A 27,540-nucleotide genomic window follows, 5' to 3' on the forward strand; every position below is an offset into this window, starting at 1 on the left:
TTTTTGTGTTGTTCTGTGATACTATTTGTGTTAAAATGTCCATGTTCTTTAGCTCTATCACTCTTAGATACCATTTTTCCAAGGCAGGAGTTTCACGAGTTTTCCATAGTTGTGCTAAACAAATCCTAGCGGCAGTTACCAAATATACAAACAGCTTATTCGTATTGATGTCCATCTGGAAATCTGTAATTCCTAATAGGAAATACTCTGGTTTTAGCGCAAACTTTTTTTTGCAGTATTTTCTCCATCTCTGTCACGCTCAAGGCAGCGGAGCACCAAGAACCATACACGGAGGCCAATAAACTATCTAATATCTTTATTAAGAAAATATATAAGAATAATAAAAACAAGTAGAAAATATAGTCCAGAGGCAGACCTTTCAAATAAGGTCAAATATAGTCCAGAAAGATTTTGTCCATTAAATGATATTAGAGTCCAAAGATAAAATCCAATAAACCGAAACACACACTATTGCCAAGCAATAGTGAGGGGAATTGTCCAGGGTCTTCCAAGGTCCAAGGTAAAATCCACAACAAGGCTGGAAACAAAACTTGATTCTAGGAACAAGGTCCGTGACTAGAAACGAGGCAAGGCAATTCTTGAATTCTTGAATAGGCAAGGCAAGGAAACTGGATTTGCGGACTTTGCAAAGTCCACACAAGGCTAGAGACACGAAATCACTCCTGAAGCTGCTCTGTTGTCTCCGCACAGAATCAACCGTGCCAGGCACCTTTAACTGGGTCTCGTTTTCCCGCCAAACAGGTGTCCAGCACTCTCTTTCCCTAGAGAATAGGAAACGAAACCCAACTTTCCAGATGTGAGACTCCCTGGATTTTCCCAGGGGAAACATGGCTAATCAGTGTCTTGTTTGGCTGCAATTCTTAAACTCCTGCGAACCCGCTCTTTCACTCCCCTGTCTGCAGCAAAGAACTGTCTCCTAGCGAAGGGAGGTGAGAGCTGCTCAAGGTCTGTTTTAATTGGATCTTGAGCAAGAACATCAACATCAGGCATCTGGAAGGATTCCGGCTGTTGTTGATCCGGAGAAAACCCCATGTTTTCCTCCTCATCTGCCACAGGGACACTAGGAGTGGGACTACAAGGCCCATGAGTCATCACAATCTCTTTATGGATCTCCCGCCAATATTTTTTTACTTTTTTACATCCCCACCACATATGTATAAAGTCTCCTTTGTGTTTCTTACATTTCCGGCATTTGCCGTTACCTTTTCCTTTACTAAATTTGCTCAGTCTCTCTGGAGTAAGATACCACCTGAAGAACATCTTATACCAGTTCTCCTCCATCTCGACAGCATATGTATATTTTTGTTTTTTTCTCCATAACTCTTCCCATTCTATCATATTTATCGTACGTCCTATTGCGCCAAATTGCTATGTGTGTGTGTAAAGAAATCCTTGCAAAGAAGTTTGCAGGAGATCTCTGTAAAAGAGCTCAGCTTTGCAGAGAGCTAAGCCACGCCTAAAACAACAATGTATCAGTTTGATGGCAGATGGCTGGTTTTGTCAGTTGGTTTGTCAGTTGGAATTTGAGCTTGGAAAGAGAGCACATAAACAAGACAGGCTCTCTGGCTACGGTCAAGTAGCTGATTAATATGCTATGCTGTATATATATTGAATGCTGATTGATTGGTTATTGATCTTATGCAACTACATGGACATTGTATGATTGCTGAACTGTTTATTTGACTTCAACGCAACAAGTAAAGTTTCCTTCTGTTCTTTCAATTCCTCTGCCTGGTCTGAGTCTTTTGCACATGGTGTTAACTGCACACTGCTGATTCCGCTGTACACTCACCTGGTAACACGTCCAACATCCCACGCCTATTTTATCATTACCTCCTTGACATATACTTCATCTGTTTCCCATTCTAACAGTTGCTGGTCTCTTTGCTTTTATTTATTGGATGTCAAGTGCCATTGGGATGAAAAATTCTTACTGGCATCCCACTAATCTGATTGCTGCAAAGCAAAAGAGAGCAGGGCTTGGAAAGGTTGCTTTTTCGACTACAATCCAAAATGAGTTGCTTATTTCTGTCTTGCCTGAGGGTTACTCCTTCTCTCTCATCTCTGGAAAGAAAAACCTTCTTGGTTTTCTGTGTATATTTAATAAAGCTTCAATCATTTATAGGTCAGTGCTACAACTCGCATGTTGGCAGTGATGAACTTGTTTATATGCTTGCTACACCGAAACAGTATTACTGGAAAAGCTTTGTATTTGTTCATCTATTTACATTATAAGCAAAAATGACATATCAGACAGAAAGCTCTTTGAAAGATAACTGTGCCAAAGAAAGCTTTTAAAATGGTTTTTTGTTTTGCATTTTATATACTGTATATCAGGGGTCTCCAAACTTTTTAAGTGGAGGGCCGATTCATGGTCCCTCAGATTGTTGAGGGGCTGAATTATCATTTAAAAAAAACGAACAAATTCCTATGCTCACTGCACATGTCTTATTTGTAGTGCAAAAATAAAAAAACCCAAGCAACAATTATTTATTTATTTACTACATTTATACCCCACCCTCTCTCACCCTGAAGGGGACTCAGAGCAGTTTACAAGTTGTATGCACATACAATATATTATATTATTAGCATAGCACAATATTAGCATTATATATTACTATATTATACTATACCATTATACCATAATATTATTAGTAATATTACATTTAATATATAATATATAATTAATGTTATTATATTATACAATATTATTATATTGTATTATTATTATTATTAGCCACCCTGAGTCCCCTATTGGGTGAGAAGGGAGGGGTAGAAATACTGTAACAAAATACTGTTTGAAAAGAAACTCAGTCAGTCAGTCTGTGGTCAGAGAACTACAGGGAAGGTTTATTTTAGAGTCTGTGTTCTGTTGAGACACAGGGAAGGCTGATTCTCAGTTGGAGAATCAGGGAGGCTCAAATGTTTGGTTTTTGAGTCAGTTTAAAATACGTTTGGTGACTTATTTTAAGGTAGTCTGTTTCCAGATAAGGAACAGATAGCCTGTGACTGAAATTCACAGGGTGACTGCAGTTTAGAGCAGTAAAGAAAGAAGTGACATTTTAAGAAGTTTGAAACACCTCATTCTGTTATCGCAACTGTTAATCTAAGTGCCTCAACCAAGAGGAGAAGTTATTGTAACCATTAAGCTTGTGCCTGAATAAACTTGTTATTGTTCTCTCAAACATCTCAGTCTGTCATATATGCACACATCCAGAATAAAGAAGAAGAAAGAAAAATAAAGATTTAAAAGTCTCCTCTCTAAGTAGCCAGTGGCTAAATCTTCCAATAGTGGTGGCAAGAGTTGATCATCCCCTTAACATCTGGTAGTCACATTATAAACATCTTTACCTTTGGTGGCAGCATTATAAAAACATCTTTATATGGTGGCAGCGGATATATAATATAAATATAATTAATTAATAGAAACTCCTCCACATCTCCGCAATCGGTGTCAGAGGTAGGATTTTTAAAAAAGTTTTCTTCCCCCTGCCTGACAACTCCACACTATGGAACTACAATTCACAAGGAAGAATGGGTGGGCGACATTCATAGCCAGAGAAACAGATGGTGTTTCTATCCCTTGTTTCCAGGTCGGATCTGTCAGGAAGCTTCCCGTCTTTGGATGAATGGCTCTGTCCTGGATGAGTCTGTGACTCAGAGGCCTGTGGGAGGAAAGGTTCTGCGTAGACACCTCCATCTTTCACTGTAACGTAAGTCCTTTGTACGTCCAACTCAGACTGGAGCTTTACAGAACTAAGGGGAATATCAGTCCTGCCTAGAGATGGACACTTCCTCTCTCTGTTTTTATCCTTGCTTTTATTTGTCAGTTCCCAGGAAACTGTTCCCAAACCATAAAGGGGACATCCAGATCTTGCAGGAGGTAGATGTTCAAAAGACCCCAAGAGCTCCTGAGAAGTACTATATGCCCATTGTGTTTGAAGTTCATTTCCCAGCAGCTCTTTGGAAGAAAGGGAGTCTGCAACAGCAAATGGAAACAGGGAAGAATCCTCATTGTCCATGTTGTCAGGATATAAGCCATTGGCACAGTAGACCCATCCGCCTCTATCCATCTGGATCTGGGATCCTTCCTGCTCTGTCATCGCAATACTGTTGGAAGGTAATATTTCCAGCATTGAGAGAGAAGTGACAGAACCATCGTCCGGTTCAAAGAAGGACCTCAAAGTCAATGCGTTCATATTCACAAATGTCTGTGGACAATGAGCAGATCATCAGTCCAATGTAAATCCCCACCCCACCCCAAAATGAGCCAATAATAATAATAATTTATAATAATAATAATAATAATTTATAATAATGATAAAATATTTATTATTATTATTATTTATAATAATAATTTATGCAGGTGGTCCCGGTGGTGATCGGCACACTGGGTGCCGTGCCAAAAGATCTCAGCCGGCATTTGGAAACAATAGATATTGACAAAATTACGATCTGCCAACTGCAAAAGGCCACCCTACTGGGATCTGCACGCATCATCCGAAAATACATCACACAGTCCTAGACACTTGCGAAGTGTTCGACTTGTGATTTTGTGATACGAAATCCAGCATATCTATCTTGTTTGCTGTGTCATAATAAAATAATAATAATAATAATAATAATAATAATAATAATAATAATAATAATAATAATATAAGCAATAAGGGCAGTCCCCAAGTTACGAAAAACATTCTGGATTGCTGTGAGTTTTCTGGGTTGTATGGCCGTGTTCCAGAAACATTCTCTCCTGACGTTTCGCCTGCATCTACGGCAGGCATCCTCAGAGGTTGTGAAGTTTGTTGGAAACTTGGCAAGTGGGGTTTATATATCTGTGGAATAACGTCCACGGTGGGAGAAGGAACTCTTGTCTGTTGGAGGAAAGTGTGAATATTGCAATTGGCCACCTTGATTAGCATTAACAAGCCTTGCAGCTTCAAAGCCTGGCTGCTTCCTGCCTGGGGGAATTCTTTGTTAGGATGTGTCAGCTGGCCCTGATTGTTTCCTTTCTGGAATTCCCCTGTTTTGAAGCTGTCAGGCTATTCAATGCTAATCAAGGTGATTAATTGCAACATTCACACTTGCCTCCAACAGACAATTGTTCTTTTTCCCACCCTGGACCTTCCACAGATATATAAACCCCACTTGCCTGGTTTCCAGCAGACCTCACAACCTCATCCACATCTATGGAGGATGCCTGCCATAGATGTGGATGAAACATCAGGAGAGAATTAGGACAAAATAATCCCATAATGTGGAACAAAATCACTCACCAGTGATTTGGGGAAGACCATTTCTGAAGAGCTTGGGTAGAGATAGTGCTTAAGGTGCTTAAGGGAGGCTCCTCCAAGCAGACACAAAAGGGTTAACCCAAGCAGAGCGATGAGTGTTTTGACCAAGGGAGTCCGGTCATCATCTGAAAAAGGTTAAGAGCAATGGATCAGTGTTCACATTTGGGCATATTGAATATTTGTACCAAGTTTGGTCCAAATCCATCATTATTTGAGTCCACAGTGCTCTCTGGATGTAGATGAACTACAACTCCTAAACTCGAGGTCAATGCCCGAGGCTGTGGCGCAGACGGGAGAGCAAGCCAGTGCAATTAACTGCAATGAATCACTGACCAGGAGATCATAAGTTCGAGGCCCGCTCAGAGCTATGTTGTTTGTCTTTGTCCTGTGTTAAAAAGGCATTGAATGTTTGCCTTATATGTGTAATGTGATCCGCCCTGAGTCCCCTTCGGGGTGAGAAGGGCGGAATATAAATGCTGTAAATAAATAAATAAAATAAATAAATGCCCACCAAACCCTTCCAGTATTTTCTGTTGGGCATGGGAGTTCTGTGTGCCAAGTTTGGTTCAATTCCATCACTGGTGGAGTTCAGAATGCTCTTTGATTGTAGGTGAACTATAAATCCCAGCAACTACAACTCCCAAATGACAACATCAATCCCCACAGTAACCCCACCAGTATTCAAATTTGGGCATGTCGGGTATTTGTGCCAAATTTGATCCAGTGAATGAAAATACAGTAGAGTCTCGCTTATCCAACGTAAACGGGCCGGCAGAATGTTGGATAAGCGAATATATTGGATAATGAGAGATTAAGAAAAAGCCTATTAAACATTAAATTAAGTTATGATTTTACAAATTAAGCACCAAAACATCATGTTATACAACAAATTTGACAGAAAAAGTAGTTCAATACACAGTAATGCTATGTAGTAATTACTGTATTTATAAATTTAGCACCAAAATATCATGATGTATTGAAAACATTGACTACAAAAATGCGTTGGATAATCCAGAATGTTGGATAAGCGAGTGTTGGATAAGTGAGACTCTACTGTACATTCTGCATATCAGATTATTTACATTACGATTCATAACAGTAGCAAAATCTTCTCTCTGTTAAAGAAGAGAAGACCCCTTGAACATGCTGGAGGACTGGCAGCATATAATTGTAGTTAATGGGGAAAGATCAGTATGCTAAAACCAAGCAATAGTATTATTGACATCCATTTCTCTTACATGCGGATTTCCTGGGCGTCTTGATACACTTCACAGCCTCCTTTGCTTGCTGGTCCTTCACTGTAGCTGTGATGCAGTAGTTTGCATTTGGTTTCAAACTCTCAAATGTGTGATTCATTGTGCTGAGTTTCATAGTTATCTAAAGGAGGTAAATGTTTCGATGTTAACATGCACACTTAAAAACAGCAAATAACCACAGACCAACATGATAGAGAAAGGAGAGGCGAGGTGGCATAGCCTGAAGCCAGGATACACATATCTATTTTCTATACCTGAGCCACAAATGGTAGTCTACCATCTTCCCAAAATGTTTATTCATCAAAGTCCGGTTTGGATTGAGCTCCCGACCATTTAATAGCCTAGCTCACTGTTGACCTAAGCAGCTTGAAAGACAGTTGCATCTGTCAAGTAAAAAATTTAGGTACCGCTTTATGTGGGGAGGCTAATTTAACTAATCTACAACACCATTAAAAACTTCCAGCAGTGTGCAGAAAGGGATGAGGAAGTACTCCATCAAGGACTCGGTGTCACAAGTGGGCGATGAAGCGGCAGCTCCCCCTGTGGCCGGAATCGAGCATACCCTCATGAAGCCAGAAGCTGGAAAATGTTAAATTGCCTCTGTGTCTGTCTATATGTCATATGTTTGCCATGTATATGTGCATTGTGATCCACCTTGAATCCCCTTCGGGGTGAGAAGGGTGGAATATAAATACTGTAAATAAATAAATAAACAAACAAACAATAAATAAATTTATCCTGGCTCATGGAAACTCAGGTCTCCCCTAGACTGCTATAAAATTCTGAATTTCAAAGGCCAAGTTTCAAGCCAGAGCCTTAGACATGTTATCAAAACAGTAACAAGTGGACAAGTGTGAAGTTTGTACCTTGGCAATACAAGATGAGTATCTCTTATTCGGGATTCCAAAATACAGTAGAGTCTCACTTATCCAACATTCTGGATTATCCAACGCATTTCTGTAGTCAATGTTTTCAATGCATTGTGATATTTTGGTGCTAAATTCGTAAATACAGTAATTACTACATAGCATTCCTGTGTAATGAACTACTTTTTCTGTCAAATTTGTTGTATAACATGATGTTTTGGTGCTTAATTTGTAAAATCATAACCTATTTTGATGTTTAATAGGCTTTTCCTTAATCTCTCCTTATTATCCAACATATTCGCTTATCCAATGTTCTGCCGGCCCGTTTATGTTGGATAAGTGAGACTCTACTGTACTCAGAAATCCAAAATTGTCTGCATAAGTGGCTGATGCTTTTGCTTTTTACGATGGTTTCCATGCACAAAATGATTTTAAAATAATTAACTATATAAGATGTGCATGAAATATAAATGAATGCCATGTTTAGACTTGGGTCCTAACTTCCGGCTACATAGAGAACAAGAAAAGGAGTGCTGGGCTGGACTTCTATAAATATACTTTGTGCAAAGGAAGGGGGGGTTTTTTGTAAGAGGCTTTGTTAACTGAGGTATGCCTATACTCACTATTAGGGGAATGGATTGTAAAGAAGTGTGTTTTTATTTTGATTTATAGATGTCATGTTTAATTTCGTTTTAAAAGTCAGGTTTAACTATGTTTAAAAGGGTAAGTATTAGTCACCAGTGCGTGGGGGATGGTAACCAGCTCAGCATTCTGAGGCAGGCTGCCATAGTAACGAGGGCGGAGCCAACCGCCGTTTGAAGAAAAAAGAGGGAATGTTTTAAAAAACAGTTTAGTCTGTGATCGGGGGAATCACAGGGAGGTTTAAATCATAGTCTGTGATTTTAGTCACAGGGAAGACACTGGTTCCAGGTTAGGGAAACCAGGGGAACTCAGATCTCTAGTGGTGTTAAATTAAGCAAGTTAGGTGACTTGTTTAGGTTTATTTGTAGAGTCTGAGTAGGAAGGGAAAGCAATCCCAGTTAGATCCAAAGTGATCAGTTAATAACTTTGCAACCATTATCTAAGTGCCTTTAAAGAAGTTACTGTAACCACTAAGCTCTGTGCCTGAGATAAACTTGTTTTTGTTCTTCAATATCCAAGTCTCTGTCACCTATATTCAAAACTAAGTAACACTACCATCTAATGTGAATAAGAATAAGAAAGAATAAGAGAATAAAGAAAAAAAATTCCTCTCTGCCTGACATCTCCACAACTTGGTGGCAGCGGTGGGATAAAAAGATTCCTCCCTGCCACATCTCTACAGGATGAAAGGGACAAGAAAATCAACCCCAAAAGCCTCCATCTCCTGCAACATCTTCAGCATTCACCGCTGTTGCCTGACTCCTACAGTGCCACCTTAACTGGTCCCTTTCCAAGAGAACATGCAAGCCAAACACGCATAGACAGACACACATACACAGCCTCTTTTCAACAAGTATCTGGGCGGGCGAGGGCTGAAAGTGGCCAAGCACACCCCAATAGCAGAGGTTGTTTGGCTGCCAAACCTGTAAGCCCAGTTCCCACTCCTCTCCAAACAGCACACCTGGCCAGACAGGTTTAAAATCAATAGGGTTATTGTGCATTTTCCGGGCTGTATGGCCATGTTCCAGAAGCATTCTCTCCTGGCGTTTCACCCACATCTATGGCAGGCATCCTCAGAGGTTGTGTGGTGTGTCTCTTTTCCCTCTGCCTCTTTCTTCCTTCTTTTTTCTCTCACAGGACTTGTCTATGCTAGGGCTTCTTAAATGTTTCCTCTTGGGACCCCTTTCTGCCTGAAGTTTTTTTTATGTGAACCCAGACATATAGGTATATAAAATAATAATCTATATATATAAAAGAGTGATGGCATCACGGCGACCGACAAAACAACAAAACTATAGGGCCCCCCAACCTCGAAATTTGACAACACAACCCATCATCCACGCCTCTAGGTTGATACAACAAAAAGAAAAGAAAAATAAAGTCCTAATTAGAGGGAGAGCAATAATTTCTTTTATCCAATTGCTGCCAGTTAGAAGGCTAAGCTCCTCCAACTTGGTCTCCTAGCAACCCAATAAAAAATAATAAAAAACACTAAAAAATAATTAAAAACACTAAAAAATTAATACAATAAAATACTATAATAACAGAAAATAACTAAAAAATAATACAATAAAATAATAAAATATAATAAATAAAAAGATAACTTACAATAAAAGTAATTAAAAAATACAAGTAACGTCAAATAAAAATTACACAACAATTTATAACCAATACCACCACCACTTTGCCACAGCAACGCGTGGCTGGGCACAGCTAGTAATAATAATAATAATAATAATAATAATAATAATAATAATAATAATTACTATTATTATTATTAATAATAATAATAATAATATCCCGCTTTATCTCTCCCAAAGAAGACTCAAAGCAGCTTAGCATAAAAGTATTAGCATACAATTTAAAATGTACAAATATGCAAACATTAAAAAATAATTAAATATAAACAGTATTTTAAAAATCCACAGTTAAAATCAATTAAAACATATTCAAAGTTAAAAACCACAGCACCCCTTGACTTGATCTTAGGTTTAAGGAATTTTGTATAGATATCCTTTGAGGGATCTACCAATAGAAGTATATTTTGGAAAACTATTTCTCGTAAATAAATTATATAATGAGTTTTACTAATGCTTTAATTTTTTAAGTGAGGATTTTGAGTTTTTGCTTCCAAGCACTAGGCACTTTTCAGTATTAGTGTTCAACTCCAATTTGCCTCATTCCGTAAAGATTACAATATTGGCTTGATATTGGGCATTGAATGTTTGCCCTATGTGTGTTATAATGTGATCCGCCCTGAGTCCCCTTCGGGGTGAGAAGGGCGGAATAAAAATACTGTAAATAAATAAATAAATAAATAAATATAACAACAGAAAAATTGTAAAATAGAGTCCCATAGATTTTTGTGGGGAGGAGGACACAACGCAATTACATAAAACACCATCAATTAAATGATTACTTTCCTACCTCAAAAGGAAAAAAGAGCCATCCTTAACATTTAAAAACAACAAGAAAAATCAAAGTTGTCTCAGAATCTTTGGTTGTACACCTACATGTATGTATGAACAAGTAAATCAAACATTTACTGATCACAAATCAGCATTTGCAAGGCATGCTAAACAGGCTGTGGTGGGATAGAAGTGGGATAGAAAAATAAATTATTACTGTATATATTCGAGTATAAGCCTAGTTTTTCAGCCCTTTTTTAAAGACTGAAAAAGCCCCCCTCGGCTTATACGCGGGTGAGGGTCCTGGCTGGCTTATATTTGGGTCAGCTTATACTTGAGAATATATGGTACATTTATTATGTTTCTCTATTATTATTAGTATTATTACATTTATTATTTTTCTCTATTATTGTTGCTACTATTACATTTATTTTACTCTACTTTTATTATTATTATTAATACATTTATTATTTCACTCTGGTCTTACTATTATTACTATTATTATTGCATTTATTTTACTCTATTCATTATTACAGTAGAGTCTCACCTATCCAACATTCACTTATACAACATTCTGGATTATCCAATGCATTTTTGTAGTCAATGTTTTCAATACATAGGGGGTTCTTAAGAGCCAAATAAAATGAAATGTTATTGAGCCGATAACAGAAAAGGAACATACATACATTATCTGTCACTGAGATAAGTGTTGCTGTTTTATACGAGGGCTATCCAGAAAGTAGATTACGTTTTGGAATTAAAAATGAACAAAGTGTAGGAGAAAACATTTACCATATGCAATTGAAAGCCAGACCCAAATACAGTAGAGTCTCACTTATCCAATCCTCACTTATCCAAGTTTCTGGATCATCCAAGCCATTTTTGTAGTCAATGTTTTCAATATATCATGATATTTTGGTGCTAAATTCGTAAATACATTAATTACTACATAGCATTACTGCATATTGAACTACTTTTTCTGTCAACTTTGTTGTATAACATGATGTTTTTGTGCTTAATTTGTAAAATCATAACCTAATTTGATGTTTAATAGGGTTTTCCTTAATGTCTCCTTATTATCCAACATATTTGCTTTTCCAACATTCTGCTGGCCCACTTATGTTGGATAAGTGAGACTGTACTTGTATTGTTTTCATGTATTATTATTATTATTATTATTATTATTATTATTATTATTACATGTATTATTTTACTCTATTATTATTAAAAGGATACATAAGCACATTTACATTGAAGAAGATGAGAATAATGATTTGATCAGAGTTGGACAGTTATCTTAAATTAGAGCTTGATGTAAATATTCAAAAACATTTAAGCTACTGTTGCCTCAATTAATGTAATTTTATTGGTATCTATTTTTATTTCTGAAATTTACCACCCTCAGCTTATACTGGAGTCAATGTTTTCCCAGTTTTTTTTATGGTAAAATTAGGTGCCTCGGCTTATATTCAGGTCGGCTTATACGGTATTTTCCTTTTAGTGGAGTATGGCTGAAGCATTTGTTGCAAAATCTACCGTAAACACTGCAAGTTGTTGCTAACAGATTTGTGTAAGTGGCTGGCATTCAGAAACTTTTCATTATTGTCAAATATTTTGGGACTCCAACACTGAGCTAGGGGTCGAGGCAGTGGTCTATGTCGCAAAAGGAGCCTACTGTCTAGATCAGGGGTCCCCAAACTAAGGCCCGGGGGCCGGATGGGGCCCTCCAAGGTCATTTACCTGGCCCCCGCCCTCATTTATAATATAATATTTTTATATCAGTTTTAATAATATAATATATTGTATATACATATGATATTGATAATAATATTATAATGTTATACAATATAATACTAATAATAATACCATATAGTAATATTAATTATATGTTATATATTACATATAATATTGCAGTATAGTGGTATAGTTCAATATAGTAATATATAATGCTAAGATTGTGCTATGCTAATAATATAATATATTGTATGTACATACAGCTGCTCTGAGTTCCCTTCGGGGTGAGAAGGGTGGGATATAAATGTAGTAAATAAATGTAGTAAATGAATAAATAAATAAATAATTTTGGACTTAGGCTCACCCAAAGTCTGAATTGACTTGAAGACACACAACAACAACAACAACAACAACAATCCTAATTAAGCTGACTATCTCATTGGCCAGAAGCAGGCCCACACTTCCTATTGAAATCCTGATAGGTTTATGTTGGTTAAAATTATTTTCATTTCTAAATATTGTATTGGTCTTTCATTGTTATTGTTGTTGTTTTGCACTAGAAATAAGATATGTGCAGTGTGCATAAGAATTTGTTGGGGTTTTTTTTTCAAATGATAATTTGGCCCCTCAACAGTCTGAAGGATTGTGGACCGGCCCTCTGCATAAAAAGTTTGAGGACCCCTGGTCTAGATCAAGCATGGGCAAACTTTTTTGCCATGGGGCTGCCTAGTGGGCTTGGCTTTATTACATTTATTACAATGCAGCCTGAGCTCTGCCACATGCACAATGGAGGATCTTCTTACAACAACTCCAGAGGCACTCCAAGTGGCCAGCTACTGATCAAAGGATATTTAGTATCATGCCAAGTTTTTAACTTTATGTTTTTAAATACATTACAACTGTACCCTTGGTTTGCTTCTGATACGATAAATAAAAATAATTGTCTAGATCCAGAGAAGTCATACTCCCCCTCTGTTCTGCCTTGATCAGACTGATATCGAGAGGTCAATCACCCCCTGCTTTCAAGTTAATCTGACCTGCAGCAGGGAGTTCCACAGGTCCCAAGACCCACAATTGGATGGAATGGGGTGGGAACGTGATCCAGTCTGCAGCCACTCATCTCAAATGCTTCTTCTGATCTCTTTCCTAACCCCAACCTTGTAACAAATCCCCTAATAAAATGTTTCCTAACTTGCAACTTTATTCCTGCCTTCTGATACTTTGTGTCCTTTTTCTTCCAAAAATAACAATAAAAACCTTATAAACTACCTTTTGGGGCCGTGGGAAGCCACTGGCCAACCCAGGGGACCTCCATAGGCAACCTGGGGGGAACAGAACCAAGTTTCTCCAAACCACGGATACGGAAACCTCACTAACCCCCGTAACCGCGGGTCCGCCAAAACGCTCTGTTTCGGTGGCATATTCTTCCTGACTAAAAGACCACACCTGGAACCACACTGTGTCCAATTCTGGGCACCACAATTGAAGGGAGATGTTAACAAGCTGGAGGGTGACTAAAATGATCAAGGGTCTGGAGAACAAGCCCCATGAGGAGCGGCTTAAAGACTTCTGAAACAGAAATAAAAGATCAATCCTCCACCAGTAGATCTTTATGCAGCCTTACTTCCTTGGTGTTGTCATCACCTTCTTCTTTAAGGATGATGCGGACTTTCAGAAGGGAGGCAATGATTCTCCTGACAGTGTTATTGAGTGGCATTTGGGGCAACAAAACTGAGACGGTCAGATCCTGGTCTGCGACGGCCAGAAACAGATCCAGAGGACCGAGGACACCTGTGACAAAGGAAGAGAAGGGACTCAAGGGCTCCTTGTCAATGATCCTGGTGATTTCAGAACCTGTGTCTGGAAAAGCAGCAAAGGCTTTCTATCATGTGTTGTTGAAGGCTTTCATGGACGGAATTACTGGGTTGCTGTGAGTTTTCGCCACTTAATGGCAGCTAAAGCTGTTGTTTAACAATGTGCTGCTGCAAAGATATACCGCATTTACTTGAATCCAATGCTCACCTTTTTTTGGCTAAAGGAACTCCCAAACCTATGGTGCACATTAGAGTCTCATCTCACAATCATCTTAGTGCAGAGCCAAAGCCAAAGGGAAATCTGCTTCAGGAGCTGCAACTGGATCCTCTATTTGAGGGATGGCATCTCCAAATTAATGGCCATGGCTCTATGCCAGGGGTCCCCAAACTAAGGCCCGGGGGCCGGATGCGGCCCATCGAAGCCATTTATCCGGCCCCCATGGCACAAGGGCAGAAGGGGGTTAGACTAAATGATCCAAGGGGTCTCTTCTTCTCTTACAACCATTATTATTATTATTATTATTATTATTATTATTATTATTATTATTATTATTATATTTTATGACACAGCAAACAAGATTTATATGCTGGATTTCATATCACAAAATCACATTATTATTATTATTATTATTATTATTATTATTATTATTATTAACATTGAGGCTGGGTGGCCATCTGTCAAGGGTGCTTTGCTAGTGCTTTTGATGCACAAAGGCAGAAGGGGATTGGACTTAATGGCCCAACCCTCTTTATTATTATTATTATTATTATTATTATTATTATTATTATTATTATTATTAACATTGAGGCTGGGTGGCCATCTGTCAGGGGTGCTTTGCTTGTGCTTTCGGAGCACAAAGGCAGAAGGGGATTGGACTCAATGGCCCAAAGGGTCGCTTCCAACCCTCTTTGTTGTTGTTGTTGTTGTTGTTGTTTTATTGTATGACACAGCAAACAAGATAGATATGCTGGATTTATTATTATTATTATTATTATTATTATTATTATTATTATTATTATTATTATTGCTCAGTGGCCAACTATAGTCCAGCCCTCCAACGGTCCGAAGGATCATGAACCGGCCCCCTGTTTAAAAAGTTTGGGGACCTCTGCTCTATGCTATGCAATCCTGAGATTTGTAGTTTGGTGAGGCATCAGCATTCTTTGGCAAAGAAGGCTAAAGGCCTTGCAAAACTCCACCCCCTCATGTTAAAGGTAAAGGTTTTCCCCTGACATTAAGTCTAGTTGTGTCTGACTCTGGGGGTTGGTGCTCATCTCCATTGCTAAGCCGAAGAGCCGGCATTGTCCATAGACACCTCCAAGGAGCGCCGTTACCTTACCGCCAGAGTCATACTTGTTCATCTACTCACATTTGCATGTTTTCGAACTGCTAGGTTGGCAGAAGCTGGGGCTAACAGCGGGAGCTCACCCCTGCTCCCCGGATTCGAACCTGCAACCTTTCAGTCCGCAAGTTCAGCAGCTCAGCGCTTTCATGGTTTCATAGAAAAAAGCATACTCACTGCCTTTGTACAATTGCAGACTTTCTGAAATGGCCCATTCAGACAAACGGGCTCCAAGCTTGGCTCGCACCCTGGCTTTATAAAAGTTGAACAAACTACCGGGAAGTTCTGAGAGACGAAGCTGGCACCTTTGAGTGGGTTTCAGGTTGTTTTCTCCGCATGACGCCACTTGGATCCAATCACGAAAGGATCTGCTACTTAAGAACAGAAAATACAATCCTGTGATTGAATCCTTACCTAAGGCAAATATCAGGATTTGTTATTATGAGAGGACTATCATTATCCATCAGTAGAGTTGGAAAAAATAATTAAAAGAATGGTAGGAGCGGTGATTAAAAAGTTTTTGCTTTTAGAAGGACTGGAGTTATGCTAGGAACAATAGATGCCATTCCTGGAAAAACTAATCTATATACAGTGGAGTCTCACTTATCCAAGCTAAACGGGCCGGCAGAAGCTTGGATAAGCGAATATCTTGGATAATAAGGAGGGATTAAGGAGAAGCCTATTAAACACCAAATTAGGTTATGATTTTACAAATTAAGCACCAAAACTTCATGTTATACAACAAATTTGACAGAAAAGGTAGTTCAATATGCAGTAATGTAATGTTGTAATTACTGTATTTACGAATTTAGCACCAAAATATCACGATGTATTGAAAACGTTGACTACAAAAATGGCTTGGATTATCCAGAGGCTTGGATAAGCGAGACTCTACTGTATATATAAATGTAATGTTCTTTTTACTATGGAGTAAACAACAAAACCACCAAACCAAATCACACCAAATTTGGCCACAAAAGACATAGTCATCCAAAATATGTCTTTCAAACAAAAAACCCTAGAAAAATAAAGTCCAAATTAGAGGACCAGGAAAAGCCATTTTTCCCCCTTGCTGCTAGTTAGAAGGGTAGGTGCCGCCCACTTTGTCTCCTAGCAACCCACAGTCACAATAGAGCTCACTCAGGCCTCTTCCACACTGCCTATAAAATGAATATTATCTTATTTGAACTGGATTATATGGCAGTGTAGACTCAAGGCCCTACCACACACCTATATAACCCAGACCAGGGGTCCCCAAACTTTTTAAGCAGAGGGCCAGTCCACAATCCTTCAGACTGTTGAGGGGCCGAATTATCATTTGAAAAAAATACAAACAAATTCCTATGCATACTGCACATGTCTTATTTGTAGTGCAACAACAACAACAACGAAAGAATACAATATTTAAAAATGAAAACAATTTTAACCAACATAAACCTATTAGGATTTCAATGGAAAGTGTGGGCCTGCTACTGGCCAATGAGATAGTCAAGTTAATTAGGATTGTTGTTGTTGTTGTTGTTGTTGTGTGCCTTCAAGTCATGTCAGACTTTGGCTAAGCCTAAGTCTAAAATTAATTATTTATTTACTGCATTTATTTACTACATTTATATCTCACCCTTCTCACCCCGAAGGGAACTCAGAGCAGCTGTATGTACAAACAATATATTTTATTATTAGCATAGCACAATATTAGCATTATATATTACTAGATTGAACTATACCACTATACTGTAATATTATATGTAATATATAACATGTAATTAATATTATTATATGGTATTATTAGTAGTATTACATTGTATAAAATAATAATATTATCAATATCATATGTATATATAATATATTATATTATTAAAACTGATATAAAAATATTATATTATAAATGAGGGCGGGGGCCAGGTAAATGACCTTGGAGGGCCGCATCCAGCCCCCGGGCCTTAGTTTGGGGACCCCTGACCCAAACAGTAAATAAAGAGCAACACTCTGAAAACGGGAATTCCAGAAAGAAAACAACCAGGGCCATCTAATACCTCCCAACAAAGGATTCCCCCAGGCAGGAAGCAGCCAGGCTATTAGGAATTATGGGAGTTGAAGTCCAAAACAACGGGAGGGCCAAAGTTTGTCCATGCCTGCACTAGCCTCAGCCAACATGGCTAGTGGTTATGAAGAATAATGGCCTTCAGAAGCCAACAACAATTGAAATCAATAGGTTCTCCATGTCCAGAAATAAAGGGAGAAGGAGGCAGGAATGACGCACCAACATACCCATTAGTCCTCTCCACTTCATACTGAGTATTTCTGGTGGCGTCCGGAGCTGGGTTCCACGTCAAGAAGGAGTAAAAGTTTTCAGAAGATAATGTTACATTCTGTGGTGGGAGAAGCCAAGTTCCTTAAAGAACGGAACAGAAAAGACACCTGATTGAGAACAGATTCATGGATCCACAAAGTTCTCATAAACTCAATAGATATAAAATTATTACTGGGTTTCCCAGACAGCAATAAGAGTCAGAATTCATGGCATGCAAGGTTCACAATGAGGAAGTAACTCTTAACAGTATCACATGGAAGTATTGGTTTCAGTTGACTTAGCCATTCCTCTGTCAAATTAACATAATCCCCATGTTCGTAAAGATACTGTCAAGGACAGAACGCCACAAGATTCAAAGTAACAGAGTTTATTTGATTACAGAACTCAAAAATGCCCGTAAAACACAAGGGCCAGGCAATTTTTGCCTTTAGGAGCAAAAAGGGGCAAAAGTAAATGTTCAAAAGATAAACCGGATTAAACCGGAGTTTAATCCGGGTAAAAACAAACTGCTTTCTTCAGCCTGGGTATAAACAAAACGAAAGCCAAGGAACAAAAGATAAAGAATGCAACTAATTGGCAGCAGATACCTCTCTGCTGCCAACACTGTGTTTAGAGTAACTTGCGTCGCTCCCACACACACACACAGCAGACAGGATTCCAACACGAACAAATCAGCCAGGGATTTTAGCAGTAGAGTAGACCAGTTCCGTTCCGTAGATCAAAGCCAGAAGCAGACGTTTGTAGTTTTTCCAAGTCCAAGAAGGGGGGAAGACAAGCCGTGGTCAGTTCAGTCCGAGTTCTCAAAGCAGGAGATGGCGTCCGTCAAGAAGACGACGGAAGGTCAAGCTAATAAGAGTAAGCACAGGTTTGCACAAACAAATGCCCACACAATCCCTCCCGCCGTCTGACCCTGGATTCCAATCAACTTACGTCTCAGCACAGGAAAGCACACAAGTCTTCAGGGAAGCGTCCCACACACACACACGAATCCCAAGCGTTTGCCCAGATTACCTTGCCCGACGCAATTTGCAATTGCTCCCAAGCCCCATTTTATGCCAGTTACAAATCTTCATCACTGTCAGCTGCCCTCCTTAACCCGGGCGTTTCCTCATCACTTTCCTCGTCAGAGCTGGAACACCTCTGACTACGCCCAACAGCATCTCCAGCTGTGGATCCCGTCCCATCCCTCCAGCTAAGCCATGGGTCTAATCCTGAAGGTCCCCATTCATCTTCTGCCCCATCATGGCCAGTGGCCCCCAATTCCTCCCTTACCCGAGTCCAATCCATCTCATCCTCCTCTGAGCTAACCAGCCCTTCCTCCATTCTCTCCGTGAACCCCTCGAAAGATTCTTCGTCAGAGGGTGCTGCAAATATGTCTCGCAGTCTTTTTCTCTCTCGCTCCTCGAGAGTATCCGACTCTCGAGGAGTCTTACGCCCACGCCTGTCAGAAACAGAGCCACGAGGCTCAATCATAACACTATCCCCTCTCACAAAGGCCTCCTCCCCCGATGGCGGAGAAGTGGCAGTGATACCCTCCGCTATAGCACCACGACGACTAGAGGTATCAAGTTTCAACAGCGAACGATGAAAGACTGGATGGACCTTTAAACTAGACGGTAAACGCAAACGAAACGCAACAGAAGAAATCTTTTTAACGATAGGAAAGGGACCCAAGTACCGAGGCGCAAACTTTCCCCCAGCCTGTTTAATATGTTTGGAAGATAACCACACCACATCCCCTTCTTCCAACTCCTCCCCTGCCTGCCTGTGGCGGTCAGCCTGAGTCTTCTGCGTTGCCTTAGCTTCCAACAGTAAGCGACGGGCAACATCATGCAATGCAGCCATTTCCGTAGAGCGGTACACAGGGTCCGAAGAGACCACATTGGTCGACGGCGCCACACCTCCCCGTGGGTGAAAGCCATAAGTAAGCTCAAACGGCGTATGCTGACTAGACGTGTGCACCGCATTGTTGTAAGCAAATTCCGCCACCGGTAACCACTTCACCCAAGCCGTGGGTTGATCTAAACAAAAACAACGCAAATACTGCTCTAAGAGCCCATTAACCCGTTCCGACTGTCCATCCGTTTGCGGATGGAAGGCGGACGACACGTTTAACTTAGTCCCCAAGCACTCATGGAAGTGTTTCCAAAAGCGTGACACAAATTGCGGAGCCCTATCGGAAATAATCACCTCGGGTGCTCCGTGCAAGCGATAGATGTGCTTTGTAAATAGTAAGGCCAACGTAGGGGCCGCCGGAATGGTTGAACAAGGAATAAAATGAGCCAGTTTACTAAATAAATCCACCACCACCCAAATACAAGTATAACCCCCAGACTTAGGCAAATCTGAAATGAAATCCATGGAAATGATTTGCCATGGCCTCTCCGGAACAGGTAAAGACGACAACAACCCTCTAGGGCGCCCAACAGGCGTCTTACTTTGCTGGCAAACGGCGCAGCTGTCACAAAAGCGCAGAATGTCTTGCCGCATCTTTGGCCACCAGTAGCTCCTGGTGATAAGCTGTACGGTCTTGAACCTGCCAAAGTGCCCAGCCATGGGTTCGTCATGGTGGGCTCTAATCACCTCCAACCTGAGGGCCCCCACTGGTACGTAAACCTGCCCCCTACGCACCAATACCCCGTCTTGATCTTGGAGATGCGGCAGTATGGTACGGTTACCTGCTGAGAGCAACATCAGTTGCTCCTGAGTCCACACATCATCTTTCTGAGCCTCAAGGATCTGGTCATGTAACCCGAGCTCATTATCTACAACACACAGCGAGGCAGTAGGCAAGATGGTCTGACATACTACCTGCTCATTGGTCTTAAATTCTGGCTTGCGGGATAAAGCATCGGCCCGCAAGTTTGCCTTCCCCTCCACGAACTGCACCTTGAAGTTAAACCTGGAGAAAAACAAAGCCCAGCGGATTTGACGCTGGTTTAACTTCTTTGCTGTTTGCAAGTGCTCTAAGTTCTTATGATCAGACCTGACCACGATCTGGTGCCGTGCCCCTTCAAGCCAGTGCCGCCACACCTCAAACGCTACCTTAATCGCCAACAACTCCTTCTCCCATATGGTATAGTTCTGCTCGAAGGGTGTTAGTTGCCGCGAGTAAAATCCACAGGGACGCAAGGTCCCTGAGGAATCCTTCTGAGACAATACAGCCCCCAACGCGTAGCTAGAAGCGTCCGCTTCTACCACGAACGGTTTGTCAACATCAGGATGGGTTAGTATGTTGTCCGATTGAAAACTAGACTTAAGTTGTAGAAATGCCTCGTGAGCTTCCCGCCCCCACACAAATGGCTGTTTCTTGCGCAGAAGCTGCGTCAAAGGTACCGTGAGCTTTGCAAAATTCGGAATAAACTCCCGGTAGTAATTAGCGAAACCTAAGAACCTTTGTACATCCTTCTTAGTCTTCAGCTCCTGCCATGAGTTGACGGCGTCAACCTTATGTGGGTCCATTTTAAGTTCCCTACCTGACACTACATGACCTAGGAACTCCACTTCAGGCACATGAAAGACGCACTTGGAAGCCTTGGCGAAAAGCCCATTAGCCCGCAGTCGGTGCAGAACCTGCTTGACATGTTGACGATGTTCTTTCTCGTCCTTAGAAAAAATCAAGATATCATCCAAATAAATCACTAAAAATTGGTCAATTAGGTCCCTGAACACATCGTTCATGAACCTCTGGAAGACCGCAGGAGCATTACAAAGCCCAAAAGGCATGACTCGGAACTCGTGGCATCCGAAACACGTGTTAAATGCCGTCTTCCATTCATCCCCTTCCCGTATACGGATTAAGTTATAGGCCCCCCGCAGGTCAAGCTTGGTAAAGACCTTAGCCCCTTGCACCCTTGATAACAGTTCCGAGATTAAAGGGAGCGGGTACCTATCCCGAATGGTGTATTTGTTTAGGATCCGATAGTCGCAGACCAGCCTAAGTTCCCCAGTCTTTTTGGCTACAAAGAATACTGGTGCCGCAGTTGGAGAACTAGATGGGCGAATAAACCCCTTGGCTAAATTTTCATCTAGAAACTCCCGCAAAGCTTGCCTTTCCGGTACAGTCAAGGCATACAGCCTCCCTGCTGGCAGTTTCGCACCTTCTGCCAACTTGATGGCGCAATCATATGGCCTGTGCGGTGGTAATTTGTCCGCTTCTTTTTTACAAAATACATCAGAGAACTCCCCATACTCAGCAGGCACTCCCTCCATATCAGAATGAGTAACATTTAGAGTGCAACAGTCCTGCCTCTTTAAAATCACTTTACGTGTTGCCCAATCTACTTGTGGGTTTACTACAGCTAGCCAATCCATCCCCAGGATCACATCATATCTAGGCAAGCTCGTAATATCCCACACAAACGTTCCCGTTACTCCCTGCACCTCCCACATTACTGCTGAGGTTTCCTGGTTAACCACCCCAGTCTCCAGCAGTCTCCCATCTGCTCCTTCCACCCACACGTCGCATGCCTTGCGCACCTTAGGAATGCCATGCTTCTTAGCAAACTCAATATCTACATAAGAGACCGTGGCCCCCGAGTCCAGCAGTGCCAAAGTAGAAACAAGTTCCCTTCCCCCAACAGATAATGTAATGGGTACGAAAACATGCTTCCTCCCCTCAGTTGACTGCTTGAGGAGCCCTAGTGCGTTGGACTCACGTCGCACTAGGGCTGGCCTTTTCCCGAAAGCTGGGAAGGTTTCACATTACAACTTTTGGCAAAATGCCCAGCATTCCCACAGTACAAACACAAGCCCAGCTGCCTCCTACGGCTCTTTTCCTCTGTAGACAGTTTTTTAAAGACCCCAAGCTCCATGGGCTCTTCCCCCATCACCACAGGTGCCCTGGTTACATGCATGGGTGGCGCACACATTGCTTTTGAATGTTTACGAGCCTCGAACCTTGCGTCTAAACGCAGCACCTTAGCTACTAAGGCGTCCCAGCTTTCAGCCGGCTCCAAGCGTGCTAATTCATCCTGGAGCATATCACTTAACCCGGCAGTAAATAAAAGCATGAATGCATTTTCCCCCCAATCCAGCTGGTGGCGATACAGGTTAAACTTATTTAAGTAATCCAAAACAGTCCCCTTTCCCTGTTTCAACCGATACAGAGCCCACCCAGCGTTCTCCGTGCGGAGAGGATCCCCAAAAGTATCAGTTAACAACTTTTTGAAATTATTCAAATTGTCCTTGACTGGGTCATTTCCCAAAATTAAATTAGTGGCCCATTGTCCTGCGGGACCGGTCAACAAACTCAAAATAAAGGCCACTTTGCTAGTGTCTGTAGGATAAGCATGAGCACTGAGCTGAGAAAAATAAAGCTCCACTTGTGCCAAAAAGGTTGGCAACTTGCACCTGGTTCCGTCAAAGCGTTCAGGAGTCAAAACATGTCCTTTCACGGCATGAGCGGTTTGGCTAACGGTAAAAGCCGTTTGCAATTGGTCTAATTTGACCCTTAACTCATCCATCGTCTTCCTGACGGGTTTATTGCTGCAATAAACCTTTTATGGGCGTCGGGCAATCTGTCAAGGACAGAACGCCACAAGATTCAAAGTAACAGAGTTTATTTGATTACAGAACTCAAAAATGCCCGTAAAACACAAGGGCCAGGCAATTTTTGCCTTTAGGAGCAAAAAGGGGCAAAAGTAAATGTTCAAAAGATAAACCGGATTAAACCGGAGTTTAATCCGGGTAAAAACAAACTGCTTTCTTCAGCCTGGGTATAAACAAAACGAAAGCCAAGGAACAAAAGATAAAGAATGCAACTAATTGGCAGCAGATACCTCTCTGCTGCCAACACTGTGTTTAGAGTAACTTGCGTCGCTCCCACACACACACACAGCAGACAGGATTCCAACACGAACAAATCAGCCAGGGATTTTAGCAGTAGAGTAGACCAGTTCCGTTCCGTAGATCAAAGCCAGAAGCAGACGTTTGTAGTTTTTCCAAGTCCAAGAAGGGGGGAAGACAAGCCGTGGTCAGTTCAGTCCGAGTTCTCAAAGCAGGAGATGGCGTCCGTCAAGAAGACGACGGAAGGTCAAGCTAATAAGAGTAAGCACAGGTTTGCACAAACAAATGCCCACACAATCCCTCCCGCCGTCTGACCCTGGATTCCAATCAACTTACGTCTCAGCACAGGAAAGCACACAAGTCTTCAGGGAAGCGTCCCACACACACACACGAATCCCAAGCGTTTGCCCAGATTACCTTGCCCGACGCAATTTGCAATTGCTCCCAAGCCCCATTTTATGCCAGTTACAAATCTTCATCACTGTCAGCTGCCCTCCTTAACCCGGGCGTTTCCTCATCACTTTCCTCGTCAGAGCTGGAACACCTCTGACTACGCCCAACAGCATCTCCAGCTGTGGATCCCGTCCCATCCCTCCAGCTAAGCCATGGGTCTAATCCTGAAGGTCCCCATTCATCTTCTGCCCCATCATGGCCAGTGGCCCCCAATTCCTCCCTTACCCGAGTCCAATCCATCTCATCCTCCTCTGAGCTAACCAGCCCTTCCTCCATTCTCTCCGTGAACCCCTCGAAAGATTCTTCGTCAGAGGGTGCTGCAAATATGTCTCGCAGTCTTTTTCTCTCTCGCTCCTCGAGAGTATCCGACTCTCGAGGAGTCTTACGCCCACGCCTGTCAGAAACAGAGCCACGAGGCTCAATCATAACAGATACGATGCACATTTTTGTGTCTTTATCCCCAACATATGGATATTTTGACACCTTGTTCTGTCTATTAAAAGTAAAGGTTAACTACCCTTGTTTATAATAAGGAATACTTGCCTACCTGGCACTTTCCATCGTTTGGAAGATCAGAAAGATCCTACCAAAAACCTTATCTCAATCCCCTCTTCCTCCTCAAACACAAGAGCAAGTGTTTTCCCCAGGTGTTAGTGATTGGGAAGGTAAGCGATAAAGCTGGCCAAAGACTTTTCCTTGCCAACTTGAGAACCAGAAACTGACCTTGCTGAAAGGAGCGATCAATGAGGAGTAGGAGAACAATCCATGTCGCAACCGCCATGGATCTTTGCTGCGGGGCCCGGCTTGGCTTGCGTCTACCTTCAGGCCCCACATTGCAGCCAGAGTCACAACACGGAAGAAACAAGCAAAGAGGATTCCTCAGGTAACCCCACCTTACCGGATTCTGGAGGATTAGTGAGTGCATTCTTTACCAAGCAAACTGGAGGTGGAGCAATAAGGGATGGCTTTGGTGGTTACGTTCAATACTTAGGTGTGGAACGTAAGCGGCCAGTCAATGCAACTAAAGCAGATCACTATGGATCAGGTGATTCCAGGTGAAAATAGGACTGTCACAGCTGCCTCCTTTTCGCATGACACTCAAATTCTGGATCAAGTTCATTTCTCTGCAGGGAAAAAGAACTCTGTTCAACAATCCAGTTTGATAGGTTGTTATGACAGGGACTATAATGGTGAGATGACATAATTTGTTGTGTTTTGTTTTTTACTTTGGATTTATTCATCACTGATTGACTTTGCAGTTGCACAGTATGCAATAAACTTATTATTACATTAATAATAATAGAAGATCAGGGGGCAGAGGACTCTTACAAGTAAAACAAGCAGTCAAAGAAGAAGAACATGCCCTGGCAGAATATGTAAAGCAAAGTGAAGAACCTGCTCTGATTGAAGTCAAACATCAGAAACTCCTCAAAGCACAGCAGACAAAAAACCAGTACAAGAAAACCGCACTACAAACTAGAGATGACAGCTGGCACAACAAAGCATTGCATGGAAAGTTCCTTGACAAAATTGAAGGAAAAGCTGATAAGGAGAAGACCTGGCTCTGGCTCACGAATGGGACCCTGAAGAAGGAGACAGAAGGCCTGATCCTTGCAGCCCAGGAGCAAGACATCAGGACAAAGGCAATCAAGGCCAAGATTGAAATAGACATTGATATGCTGGATTTCCTATCACAAAATCACAAGTCGAACACTTCCCAAGTGTCTAGGACTGTGTGATGTATTTTCGGATGATGCGCGCAGATCCCAGCAGGGTGGCCTTTTGCAGCTGGCAGATCGTAATTTTGTCAATGTCTATTGTTTCCAAATGCTGGCTGAGATCTTTTGGCACAGCACCCAATGTGCCCATCACCACTGGGACCACCTGCACTGGTTTCTGCCAGAGTCTTTGAAGTTCAATCTTGAGGTCCTGATAGCGGCTGAGTTTTTCCTGTTGTTTTTCGTCAATGCGACTGTCACCTGGGATGGCGACATCAATGATCCAAACCCTTTTCTTTTCCACAACTGTGATGTCTGGTGTGTTGTGTTCCAGAACTTTGTCAGTCTGGATTCGGAAGTCCCACAGTATCTTTGTGTGTTCATTTTCCAATACTTTTGCAGTTTTGTGATCCCACCAGTTCTTTGCTGCTGGGAGGTGGTACTTGAGGCATAAGTTCCAATGAATCCTTTGGGCCACATAGTTGTGCCTCTGTTTGTAGTCTGTCTGTGCGATTTTCTTACAGCAGCTGAGGATATGATCAATGGTTTCGTCAGCTTCCTTGCACAGTCTGCATTTTGGATCATCAGCTGATTTTTCGATCCTTATTATTATTATTACTATTATTATACTCCTGCAGAAGTGAGAGGATCGCTCCGATCCTTTGCTCAATGTAGCATTTGTTGCATTTTCTTAGTGGGTCTGTAAATAGTTTGTAGGTTGTGTTTCATCAGCTTCCCTATGTCAGTGGTTTCAGTCACCTTAGAGGAGGTGGGGTTTGCAGATCCTGTTTGCAAATCTATTTGAAAACACAGAAGTGCTAGACTACGCTGACAACCACCATGTCAGGTTACACAGAGAAGCCATTGAAAACCACATTTGTTTTGGGATCTGGGCAGGGGTATTTACTTGTGTTTGTTGTGCGGCAGCCTTTCTCAACCTGGGGGTCGGGACCCCTGGGGGGGGGGGACAGTGGGGTTCAGAGGGGTCACCAGAGACCAGTATTTTTGTGTGTGGGAAATTTGGCCTAATTTTATTATTGGTGGGGTTCAAGGGGCTCTTTGATTGTAGGTGAACTATAAATCCCAGCAACTACAACTCCCAAATGTCAAGGTCTATTTTCCCCAAATTCCAGTATTTTTTGTTGGTCATGGGGGTTCTGTGTGCGACATTAGTTCCAGGTCCATCATTGGTGGAGTTCGGAGTGTTCTCAGATTGCAGGTGAACTATACATCCACTACCTACAACTCCTATATATCATGGTGAATTCTCCCCAAACCCTTCCAGTATGTTCAGTTGCCAATTAATTCCTCTGTTTGCTGTGTGCCATAGAAAAGAATAGGAAAGGGTTATGGGAGAGGCAATGGGTGGGGTCATGCAAATTCCACACCAATGGAGAGAGTAAGAAACACTGGGATGTCTGTGGTGGAGGAAAAACAGAACATCTAGGATGACATGGTCCCTGTATTAAAGCTTTCACTTGGGCAGCATGGTGTTTGTGTAGGACATTGGTAGGGCTCTTGGACATGTTTATGGCGCTCGCTGTAATGTCATTGGAGGGAGGGCCATTGGTGTCTCCAGAGTAGTGGGAGTTAGAGCTATTTGTGGGAGTGGGAGTCTATCTGTGTAAGTGGACATCCCAACCACACACATACATACATATTTTCCCTTTTATTATGTGTATAGTCAAGCAGGTGAGGAGGCTAATAAATGCTTCAATCCTTTACTTAACCGCCCAAAAAAGAAAGAGGTTAAGACTCAGAAAGCATTGTCCCCAATAGTTTACTTAGCCTCTGCCACTCCCATGACGTGGCTTAGTCCAACCACACTCCTGAATTACCCACAATACAATGCCTTATCATACTGCATTGTGATAAAGATTGCAAGTTGAGCACAAA

The 27,540-nt window shown here is 41.5% G+C and overlaps 1 protein-coding gene across 3 annotated transcripts; it reads right to left on the bottom strand.

Annotated features, from left to right (window-relative positions):
* Positions 1 to 301: 301 nt before the first annotated feature.
* LOC100563049 (interferon alpha/beta receptor 2) lies at positions 302 to 27,409 on the bottom strand. Of its 3 annotated transcripts, none has more exons than XM_016997600.2 (7): positions 24,650 to 27,409; positions 17,644 to 17,767; positions 15,553 to 15,746; positions 13,843 to 14,009; positions 6,551 to 6,689; positions 5,295 to 5,437; positions 302 to 4,232 (listed from the first exon to the last, which is right to left on the bottom strand). In XM_016997600.2, the coding sequence occupies exons 1-7, from the start codon at positions 24,849 to 24,851 to the stop codon at positions 3,537 to 3,539; spliced, it is 1,665 nt and encodes a 554-aa protein (XP_016853089.2). In that variant the 5' UTR covers positions 24,852 to 27,409; the 3' UTR covers positions 302 to 3,536. The 3 variants fall into 3 exon arrangements, with proteins under 3 accessions (XP_016853089.2, XP_008119338.2, XP_062819828.1); XM_008121131.3 differs by having other exon boundaries at positions 15,553 to 15,749; XM_062963758.1 differs by having other exon boundaries at positions 3,710 to 4,000; positions 15,553 to 15,749.
* Positions 27,410 to 27,540: the final 131 nt, after the last annotated feature.

This window comes from Anolis carolinensis, unplaced genomic scaffold (assembly GCF_035594765.1).
Source record: "Anolis carolinensis isolate JA03-04 unplaced genomic scaffold, rAnoCar3.1.pri scaffold_12, whole genome shotgun sequence".
Classification (NCBI taxonomy): Eukaryota; Metazoa; Chordata; class Lepidosauria; order Squamata; family Dactyloidae; genus Anolis; species Anolis carolinensis.